At 42.1% G+C, this 12,101-nt stretch overlaps 1 protein-coding gene across 5 annotated transcripts in view; it reads left to right on the top strand.

The window, feature by feature from the left end:
* Window positions 1-12,101, top strand: part of RYR3 (ryanodine receptor 3) — a 684,284-nt gene that overhangs the window by 649,525 nt on the left and 22,658 nt on the right. For all 5 annotated transcript variants that reach the window (XM_044272379.1, XM_044272378.1, XM_044272377.1 and 2 more), the window contains 3 exons: window positions 4,945-5,072; window positions 6,875-6,935; window positions 7,027-7,173. In XM_044272379.1, the coding sequence (XP_044128314.1) occupies window positions 4,945-5,072; window positions 6,875-6,935; window positions 7,027-7,173 (336 nt within the window). The remainder of the gene's footprint in view (window positions 1-4,944; window positions 5,073-6,874; window positions 6,936-7,026; window positions 7,174-12,101) is intronic.

Genomic DNA, 12,101 nt, shown 5'->3' with positions numbered 1-12,101 from the left:
CGTATTGTAATGCATTGCAGAGGGGATCAGACCCCAGAAGTTAAAGTCCCAGAGTGGTACAAAAAAATAAGTATTTTTCATAAAAAATAAAATAAAGTTTCAAGTAAAAAAAAAAGAAGAAAACCAGACATATTGGGTATTTCTGAGTCCGTAACGACCGGCTCTATAAAAACATCACATGATCCACCCCCTCACCCGAAGAAAAAATTAAATAAAAACTGTGCTAAAACAATCTTTTTTTGTCACCTTACATCACAAAAAGTGCCAACATCAAGCAATCAAAAAGGCATATGCCCTCCAGAATAGTACAAATTAAACCGTCACCTCATCCCACAAAAAATGAGCCTGTACAGAAAAAAAATCCAGCAATTTTTTTTTAAAAACTATGCCTCTCAGAATATGGAGACACTAAAACATGATTTTTATTGTTTCAAAAATTATTTTATTGTGTTAAAAGCGAAAAAAATAAAAAAATTTAAGTATTCGATACAGCCGTGTCCGTAACAACCAGGTCTATTAAAACATCAGATAACCTAACCCCTCAGGTGAACACCGTAAAAAATATTAAAACCTGTGTCAAAAAAGCTATTATTTGGCACCTTACATCACAAAAAGTGTAATACCAAGCGATTAAAAAGTCATACACACCCCAGTCATGTACCAATCAAACAGTCATCTCATCCCGCAAAAAATGAGCCCCTACCTAAAACAATCACCCAAAAAATAACAACCACTATGGCTCTCAGACTATGGAAACACTAAAACATGATTTATTTTGTTTCAAAAATGCTTTATTATATAAAACTGAAACAAACAAAAATGTCATATTTGGAATTGTTGCGTCTGTAACAACCTGCTCTATAAAAATAGCCTAACCTGTCAGATGAACATTGTAAAAAAAACAAAAAATAATAACAGTGCCAAAACATCTATTTTTTGTTATCCTGCCTCACAAAAAGTGTAATATAGAGCAACCAAAAATCATATGTACCCTAAAACAGTATCAATAAAACAGACACTTTATCCCGTAGTTTCCAAAATGGGGTGTTTTTTATGAAGTTTCTACTCTAGGGGTGCATCAAGGGGTCTTCAAATATGACATGGCAACTTAAATGTATCCCAGTGAAATTTGCCTTCCAAAAACCATATGGTGTTCCTTTCCTTTGATTAACCCTTGCTTTATTACTGAAAAAAAAAAATTAAAATGGAAAATCTGCCAAAAAGTGAAATTCTGAAATTTCATTTACATTTCCTTTAATTCTTGTGGAACACCTAAAGGGTTAACAAAGTTTGTAAAATCAGTTTTGAATACCTTAAAGGGATGTAGTTTATAAAAATTGGCCATTTATGGGTGGTTTCTATTATGTAAACCCCACAAAGTGACTTCAGACCTGAACCAGTCCTTAAAAATTGGGTTTTGGAATTTTTTTAAAAACAATTAAGATTTGCTTCTAAACTTCTAAGCCTTCTAAAGTCCCAGAAAAAAAGAAAATGTAATCTACAAAATAATCCAAACATGAAGTAGACATATAGGAAATGTAAAGTAGTATCTATTTTAGGAGGTATCACTATCTGTTTTTAAAGCAGAGAAATAGAATTTTTGAAAAATGTGAATAAAAATTAAATATTTTGACTTAAATTTACCACTGTCATGAAGTACAATATGAAGTACAATGTGTGACGAGAAAACAATCTCAGAATGGCTTGGAGTAAAGTAAAAGTGTTTTAAAGTTATCACTACATACAATGACACATGTCAAATTTGCAAAAAATGGACTGGTCCTTAAAGGGGTTCTCTGGGAATTAGGAAAATGAAAATACTTAAATATGACTTTATTATTAATATATTCCTAAATACCTTTCATTAGTTATAATGGCTTGTTTTGTCCAGGGAGCAATGATTAGAAGAAACAAAATGGCCACCATCCTATAAAGTTCTTATAATCTGTATTCAGGATCATGACCCCTGACAAGTAGGAGAGGAGTCACAAGTACGTGGGCCCCATACCCCTCAGGGCCCCCCAAAGTGGAACGGATGGGAATGCGCACTTCCACTCCATTCATCTCTGTGAGAGTCTCTGTAACTCCCATAGAGATAATTGGAGCAGCAGTGCACATGCCTGAGCTCCCACTCCATCAATTTGAGGAGGCTCCAACTGGTATGGGGTCCCCATTATCTTGATTGGTGAGTGTTCCAGCAGTAGGACCCCCACTGATCTAATAGTTATAGTCTTTCCTGTGGATAGGTTATAACTTCTCACAACCTTAATACCCCATTGTATACCTCTATGTATATAGCATCTGTCCATCAATAAAGGAGGAGCGGTGGGGGAGCTCTGGACTTGTGGATACAGCAGACACAACTGAGACTGCAGTATTCCGCTTTAGCTGAACAGCACATGTTATATTTATGCCATTTGGTATAATAACCCTGCAAAACCTGTAACTATAATATGCCTCCCTTAAATAGGACAGCATAAGCCAGTCTGTGTTAAATATTTTATTCCAAAAAAAGTTTGCATTTTTGTGTTGTTTTTCTTTGCATGGGTTTATCAGCAGCAGCCAGATGTTACAAATGCTGTGACTTTTCACAGCAAAACCAGATTTATTAGGCTATTCATATGGCAGGAATAGTGCAGCCTGGAGGGGCACTCTTTCATCAGAAATCCCAGAAACCTCCGACTAGAAGTCAGTGGGATCCATCAGGATATGTTGGGATCTGCTGCAGCTCCATTATGAATGGAAGCTGTGACTTTTTACTATGACCCTGCCTTAGAACATTCCTGTTGATGTTTTTAAAGGGACTTTACTAGAAATCATTTACCAGTTATAAATATAAATTCTCCTGTGTCACTGAAATTAATATCTATAATTAGAGCTTTCTGCTGAGAGCTGGCATGAAGCTTTTCACGTCCACTCTCTTCCTTTGTCATTTAGCTGCATGTTTGCTTTGCATAGTGTCGTCTTTGCTGTAACTGCTCTTCTGTAAATCCCTGGAGTTTTTCTGTGTACCGTCTTTAAGCTGATAATGCCCGCCAACATCCTTAATAAGCTTTCATCTCACTTAGGGCTTCACTTGTGCACTGGTAAATGAAATATATTATGTTTTAATTGTTCTTCTCCAGATTCCCTGCTTTCTACTCTTGCTCGGTTTTCCTTTGTAAAATAACTTGTAATTTACTTCCATACACACCATATTATGTCATACACTGAACAAGCCCTAAAGAGCAAAACTATTAAAAGTTTTGACAAAAAATAATAAAAATATGTCTACTTATATTTGGAAGTTAAAGGAGTTCTCCGGGTTCAGAGCTGAACCCGGACATACCGATAATGTCACCCAGGCAGCCCCCCTGATGGTTCGTGTAGGGCACGGGCTCTTTTATTTACAATAACACAGTGCCGGGCAGAGGCTTCCACCCAGCAGTGTGTTTGGTGACGTCACCGGCTCTGATGGGCGAGCTTTAGCGCTGCCCTAGCCGTTTTACAGGCTAGGGCAATGCTAAAGCCTGCCCATCAGTGTCGGTAACGTCACCAGGTTCACTGCTGGGCGGAAGCCTCCGCCTGGCAGCTCTAAGGAGAGCCCGGTTCGGCACCGGAACTCCAGAAAATACCTTTGACCTGCGCAATTTAGTCAGAGGGACTGCCTGGGTGAAAATGGGGATATGTCAGGGTTCAGCTCTGAACCCGGGCAACCCCTTTAAAGAGTATGTGCAAAGGGCCATTTTTATTTTTGCAGTCGCTGTATTACGGGATAACAATATTTTTTTTAATTGGTTCATTTTAAACACTTTGCTTTGTCTTTTGAAACATGCATGTCTTCTCATATATTGCAAGTAGAGATGAGCGACCTTCTGTTTTCAAGTTCGGTGTACACAGATCGGGTTATCTAAGAATTCAGTTATGGATTCCGCTACCACGGACCATAAGTTATGATCCGTGGCAGCAAAAATCCATAACAGAATTCTTAGATATCCGAACCTTGTACGCCAAACTTGAAAACAGAAGTTCGCTCAACACTAATTGAAAGTTGTTTAGTTCTGTTCTTAATCAAATCTGTCAGACGAGCTCTCTAATGGCTGTTGCCCCTCTCTCTACTCTTCTGAACGCAAATCTACAACCAACCAAATAAACCATCAGAGATCCTGTCTGATAGATTTCAGACTGAACAGTGTATGAGAATATACACAGGCTGCAGAAGACAAGTGGAGCAACATGTTTAATAAGGAAAAACAAGAAAATATGTTTTTTATATCTCAAATGCAATAACAAGGTTTTGTGCCATAGCATTTAAAAGCAGGGGGGGAGGGGGGGGGGTCATTCCCCTCAAACCAGGGTTGTCAACCACAGTTCTTTTTTCTTACACAGTTCATCAAAAAATCATGGACAGCTATGATTTTTTTATGGACAAATTGGAAAATCATAATGAATGATAAAGATTATAAATAACAGGTCTAGCGCCATATAAGAACTCATTACCAACATATGCTGGAAACTGTAAAATAATAATAATTATCTCCAGAATAACTTGCTCAAGTACCACTACCCTAAAAAAAATATATATAATAATCATGGTTATGTCTATTTTTTCATGCACACAGGAAAAAAAAGTATTTTACAGACTGTTCAGGAAATTCTGGACATTTGGCAACCGTGTCTCAAACTCTGTAGGAAATCATCAGCTAAAGATCCCACCACCCTAGTCTTTCCTTACAGGGAGCCCTCAGATTCACAGATTATCCATTGCATCAGTGCGGAGGGCTGTGTTACACGTGCCCTCCACAGACCACTAGATTCTTGTCCCACTCTCAAATGTGGTCGGTAGGATGACCTTTATGGGGAAAGTTACACATTCAGCTTCAAGCCAAAGCCACCTATTGCACATACACACAATTCTTTGCTACCGTTTTCAGTGTAGATTTATATGATGTCTTTTTGATTTAGGTTATCAATAAATATGGAGACTTATATGGAGCTGACAGAATTGCTGAACTCCTGGGACTTGACAAAAATGCCTTGGACTTCAGCCCAGTGGAAAAGACCAAAATAGAAGAGGGATCCCTTGTATCATGGTGAGCTCTGTACTAGAGAATCTTTACCTGAAGAATCCATTTTCCAGCACAAGCTCCATAAACGCGTCACAGCTCCTGTTAATTGTATTGTGTTGTTTGTCATTGCTTGTAGCTCATCTGACACACAAATCTTTATTAGTCATTAGTTCAAGGCAGTGGCGCTGGTGACGGTAGCTCCTCAACTTACCGGCTGCTGTCAGAGTCCATCCAGCTTACAATGTACACATGCCGCTAATTTACATATAGTCATTAGCCTTGGGATCAGACACATTTAAACGGTTTGCATAATGTTGACCTTGAGGTGACATTCTGGAAAGAAATCTCCATATTATTTAAAAGTGAACTTTTCATCTGTTGAAGTGAGCGGGGCTTTTATTTTTTTCCTGTCTCCTGCAGTGATCATAATGATTCGAGACATCAAGAAAAACTCCTAATTATGAAAACCTGTAAAAAAAAAAATGCTCCAGGCACTAAATATCTGAATCACTAGTGTTTTGTAACATGTAATATTTAAACTACCATTATTTTAGCAGCACAGCCTAAAGCAAGGAGGTCAATAAGCAGATATGTAGATGACCTTTTCTGTGGATAAGTTATCAATATTAAAAGTCGCTGTATTACGAGATAATATTTTTTTAATTGTTTTTTAATCACTTTGTTTTATCTGTCTTCTGTAGCATGCATATGCTCTGGTATCTGTAAGGTCTTAGGGGGAGATTTATCAAAACTAGGGTAAAATAAATCTGGCTTAGTTGCCTATATCAACCAATCAGATCCCATCTTTCATTTTTCGGGGCTCCTTTGAAAAATGAAAGGTGGAATCTGATTAGTTGCAATGGACAACTAAGGCTACTTTCACACTAGCGTTCAGAACGGATCCGTCTGCATTATATTGTAAAAAAAATTCTAAGTGTGAAAGTAGCCTCAGACGGATCCGTCCAGACTTTTACATTGAAAGTCAACGGGGGACGGATCCGTTTGAAGATTGAGCCATAGTGTGTCATCTTCAAACGGATCCGTCCCCATTGACTTACATTGTAAGTCTGGACGGATCCGCACGCCTCCGCACGGCCAGGCGGACACCCGAACGCTGCAAGCAGCGTTCAGGTGTCCGCCTGCTGAGCGGAGCGGAGGTTGAACGCTGCCAGACTGATGCATTCTGAGCAGATCCGCGTCCACTCAGAATGCATTAGGGCTGGACGGAAGCGTTTGGGGCCGCTAAAAAGGAGCTCACAAGCGGACACCCAAACCCTAGTGTGAAAGTAGCCTAAGCCAGTTTTCTTTTACACCAGTTCTGATAAATCTTCCCCTAAGACCTTACAGATAGCAGACCTCTGTTCTACCATGTCAGGAGGACTCTGTCTGCCACTACATATCTCTCTAATGGAGATATTGAGTAGCACAGGGTGGAAAGGAAATTCCACAGTTTCTCTTGTATGTGTTTGTGAGGGAATGAAAAGCCTCATGAGATTGGAGACATGCAGAGGTGATGGCTCCATACACTTCTACTGATACCCTGCAACATGGAGCCGTGAAACAACCATGTGTATGAGGTCTAAACTGTTGTACACATAAGGCTTATGCACACGGCCATACGTATTTTGCGGTCTGCAAAATACAGATATCGCATTTTTTGCAGAACTAGTGACTTCAATAGATCCATGGTCTGCATTTTCCAATCAAGTATAGGACATGTTCTACATGTTGTACCCAAACTGCAAAAGCTGTCCATTTTCCAACCTCCTACTTACATCTACAAACAATACAAAACCTATTAGTAATGTATTGGTTTTTATCTTCAGGTTGAGTTCCATCGATATGAAGTATCACATCTGGAAGCTTGGAGTGGTATTTACTGACAACGTATGTATCTTCATTCATTCTACTGTATGATGGGAGTTGTGCACTGGATGAACATAATGTAACCTAAACCTGACTCTCTTGTCTCCTTTAGTCCTTCCTTTACCTCGCTTGGTACACTACGATGTCAATTCTTGGACATTATAACAATTTTTTCTTTGCCGCTCACCTCCTGGATATTGCAATGGGCTTCAAGACACTGCGGACAATTCTGTCATCGGTGACCCACAATGGAAAACAAGTAAGCCTGCCCTGCGTCCGCCTGCTCTTCCACTTTAAAAAAAAACTGTAGATGGGCAATTCATTTTATAGTATGAAACAGATTACTTTGATTGCAGTTTTTAAAATAGAGTGTGCGATTAAAAAAAGATGAAGGCCCGGACTGCAGCAGTGGCATGTATAGTGTATGACTCATTGAATCCACTAATACACTCACATTACTCATGGCACAGAGAGCACTGCCTGGCCGCAGACAGCTGAATTAAGAGCTGCTCATTTCACAGCTCAAATTTTGGCACGGGCACTTAAAGCAGTCAAGCCTATCTACACTATACTATGCTGACCAGTTGTAAATGGATAGTCGTAAAACGCGTAAAGTGTTTGTGATAATGGCACCAGATCGGTGAGTAATTATTGCAGTGACTTGTACTGGGGTCCTGTCGAGAGCTCTGCTGTTAGAAGAGGGAATGCAAAAATTACTACAGACTTTGCAGAGCAGTCGGCTCGATTCCATAGCTTGTAACCTTAGCAGAGAACTGATAGCCCCCTGAATTTCACCTGCCCTCCCTCCTGGAATATGACGAGCCCCTCTGTCCCCCTTGCATCCTCTGGCCGCTTCCAGTCACTGATGTTTGTTGTAGCTCTCTCATGAATTATTAAAACCAAGCTGCTGCTTTAAACACTCACAGCATGCACTATTAATTCTTACCTGCTGGATGAGGGAGCCCGGCATATTACTGGTATCAGCTTAAAGGGCCAGTTCTCCAGATCAATTCTGTTTAAATATAAGTTTACTTTTAATTACGTTTTCAGGATATTTTAGATCAGAGGGGTACTGGTTCTCATCATACACATACCCAGCAGGTATATGTAGAATTATTTTTAGGCCATTCTTCTTTAGGGAAAAAAAAATGGCTGGGTGAAAAAATCCTGAAACAACTATCTAGTTATTTTAGAAAGTCCGACTAATGAACAGTCAGCGGTTCTGATAGAGTGCAGTAGTGAAAATAACTATCAAGTCACAGGACCAACATCACTAAAACCTCGGCTATAATGACAATTATACAATCGTAACCCAAATCTAAAGTACACAGTATACAGTCCTAGGGGTTGGCCGCCCTCGGGGTCAACTCTGGAACCATAAATACAAATCTGGAAACTGTGGCTTGTATTCAGCCCTCAGAATACTTTGTAGGACCACCTTTCACTGCAATTACAGCTGCAAGTCTTTTGGGGTATGTCTCTACCAGCTTTGCACATCTAAGGCTACTTTCACACTTGCGTTTTGCGCGGATCCATTATGGATGGATCCGTTCAGATAATACAGCCATCTGCATCCGTTTAGAACGGATCCCTTTGTATTATCTTTAACATAGCCAAGACGGATCAGTCTTGAACACTACTGAAAGTCAATGGAGGACGGATCCGTTTTCTATTGTGCCAGATTGTGTCAGTGAAAACTGATCCGTCCCCATTCACTTACATTGTGTGCCAGGACGGATCCGTTTTCTATTGTGCCAGTAAAAACTGATCCGTCCCCATTGACTTACACTGTGTGCCAGAACGGATCTGTTTGGCTCAGTTTCATCAGACGGACACCAAAACACTGCAAGCAGCGTTTTGATGTCCATCTCCAAAGCGGAATGGAGACGGAACTGATGCATTTTGAGCGGATCCTTTTCCATTCAGAATACATTACAATGCAAACTGATCCGTTTTGGACCGCTTGTGAGATCCCTGAACGGATCTCACAAATGGAAAGCTAAAACACAAGTGTGAAAGTAGACTAAAGACTGACATTTTTGCCTATTCTTCTTTGCAAAATAGCTCAAGCTCAGTCAGATTTGATTGAGAGCATTCATGAATAGCAATTTTTAAGTCTTGTCACAGATTTTCAAAGGAATTTAGGTCAGGACTTTGGACCATTCTAACACATGAGTATGCTTTGATCTAAACCATTCCATTGTAGCTCTGGCTGTATCTTTAGGGTCGTTGTCCTGCTGCAGACTCTACCAGATTTTCCTCCAGGATTGCCTTGCATTTAGCTCCAACCATCTTCCCATCAACTCTGACCAGCCCCACTGTCTCTGCTGGAAAAAAAGCACCCCCACAGCATAAACCTGCCACCACCATCTTTCACATATTTGCTGTGTCCCCTACATGGCTTGTGGCAAACTGCAAATGGGACATTTTATGGCTTGCTTTCAAGCAATAGTCATAAACTGCAAAGGGGTAACATTAAAACTTAACCTTTAATACTCATATTAAGATAGGCCTGTTACATGTGCAGTCTGCAATGCACGGGCAACGACCGTGGCCCAGCCGCATGGGGATCGTGGACCCATTCACTTAAATGGGTCCGCAATCCCTCTGTTCTGAAAAAGATAGAGCATGTTCTATCTTTTTGCAGTGCAGAGGCACGGAACGGAACCCCAGAAAGCACTCCGTAGTGTTTCCGTGGTGCTTCCGTTCCGTATCTCCGGATTTGCAGACCCACTGAAGTGAATGGGTCTGCATCCGTGATGCGGAATGCACATGGAACAGTGCCCGTGTATTGCGGATCCGCAATACGGCAACGGGCAGCACATGTTCGTGTAAACGAGCCCTTATCCGCGTGCAGCACCAGTCAGTCATCAGTCGTTAGCCGGAAGCGGCAACAGGCCAAGCTGAAGCTGATATGCTTAGGGGACAAACAGCACACCGCCGCTCTCGCCACTCAACCTACAACCAGGCATGGTTGTGTCTGATAATGGCCGTAACTAGGTGGCGGCTTTGGAGCTCGGCAAGCTCACACACATCCCATGCCTAGCCCACGTGTTAAGGCTCCATTCACACGTCCGCAATGTGTTTTGCGGATACACGGATCCGCAAAACACGGAAAGCGGCAATGTGCGTTCCGCATTTTGCGGACCGCACATTGCCGGCACTAATAGAATATGCCTGTTCTTGTCCGCAATTGCGGACAAGAATAGGACATGTTCTATTTTTTTGCGGAAACGGAAGCACGGATGCGGAAGTGCGGATCCGCAAATGTGGATGCGGACAGCACATTCCGGCCCTATTGAAAATGAATGGGTCTGCACCCGTTCCGCAAAATTGCGGAACGGATGCGTATCCATTTTGCGGACGTGTGAATGGACCCTAAACCTTGTGGTTCAGCAGTTTCTCAAAACCTACCCCAATTTGCCTAAGCTACTGGTGAAGGTGCGCTGCGTCTGCACATTTCCACAAGTCATCGACAGCTTGAGACGGTCTGGCAACTTGAAATTGCCAGCTCACTGGCTGTTTTGCAACGTGAGCACGCACTGGAACTCGACGTTCCACATGTTGGCCAAGCTTTGTGAGCAGCAGAGGACAGTAGTGGAATACCAGCTGCAACATGGTCATCGCCTTTACAGTCAGCTTCCGCTATTCACAAGGAGGAGGTGGAGGAGCAGGAGACGGTTGCCTCCGCTAAAGAGGGTAGTACCCATGGAAGTTTAATTCCATCTGTTCAGCGTGGGTGGGCAGAAGAGGATGAGAAGATTGAGAGTGATCTTCCTGATGACAACAGCGAAGTCTTGCCTGTTGGTACTCTGGCACACATGGCTGACTTCATGTTAGGCTGCCTTTCCTGCGACCCGCGCGTTATACGCACTTTAGACAACACAGATTACTGGTTGTTCACCCTTCTCGACTCCCGCTACAAAGCGAACTTCTCATCTCTCATTCCTCATTGATGGACAGGATGATCAAAATGGTCTAATTACCATAAGATCCTTGTTGAAAAATTGCTCCAAAAATTTCCATCTGACAATGCTGGCGGCAGAGTCCGTAGTTCCTTGGCGGAACCAAGGAGGGGGAGACAAGGGGAACACACAGCAGTTCCAACAGAGGCAGGGCAACGAGCTCCAAAGCCTGGGACAGTTTAATGACAGCCTGCCAGCACCCTTACCCTGATGCGCGGCCTAGTGTCACAAGGAGGGAAACATTTTGGAAGATGGTGGAGTACATAGCAGACCGTGTCAGCATCCTCAATGATCCCTCAGTGCTTTACAACTACTGGGTGTCCTAACAGGACACGTGGCACGAACTGGAGCTCTACGCCTTGGAGGTGCTGGCCTGCCCTGCCGCCAGCGTTTTGTCTGAACGGGTATTTCGTGCTGCTAATGGCATTATAACAGATAAGCGTATCCACCTGTCAACTGAAATGAAAGGTTGACTCTTATAAAAATGAACAAGGCCTGGATTGACCGTGACTTCTCGACTCCACCAGAGGAAAGCTGATAAGCATAAAAGCACTTTAAATCTGTTGTTTATAATGTACTGAATACACTGTATTTCCATGCACCTCTTCCACCACAAACAAGGGTAGATGGTTGAATCTTCCTTTTCTCATCCTCCTTCTCCTCTTCCATCATATCAACACATGCTTATTCGTCACATATAATGCCATCGCAAATAATGTTTTACAGGGTCAGCTCACCAGCAGGCCCTCGCATATAATCTTTTTAGAGGGTCAACTCACCAGCAGGCCCTCGCATATAATGTTTTACAGGATCAGCTCACCAGCAGGCCTTGCATATCATTTTTTAGAGGGTCAGCTCACCTGCACGCCCTTGCATATAATGTTTTAGAGGGTCAGATCACCAGCAGGTGCGCACCTAAAATCTTTTACAGGGTCAGCTTGCTAGCAGGCCCTTGCATATATTTTTTTTACAGGGTCAGCTCACCAGCAGGCCCGCACCTAAAATCTTTTACAGGGTTCAGCTCACCTGCTGGTTCTCATCTAATTATACCTAATAGCTAATTTGCGCGCATGCTGCCTTGCTTGGATGCGGTAGCCATAGCTGTTTCTCATTCTCCCTCTCCGGAATCGAACCATGATTCCCCTGTTACCCATGGTCTACATGGTTTGGGCTGAAAACGGCATCGAAAGTTGATAGGGCAGACATCCGAATGGATGTATTG

This window comes from Bufo gargarizans, chromosome 11, assembly GCF_014858855.1.
Source record: "Bufo gargarizans isolate SCDJY-AF-19 chromosome 11, ASM1485885v1, whole genome shotgun sequence".
NCBI lineage: Eukaryota > Metazoa > Chordata > Amphibia > Anura > Bufonidae > Bufo > Bufo gargarizans.
This window is presented reverse-complemented; position numbering and strand designations above follow the sequence as displayed.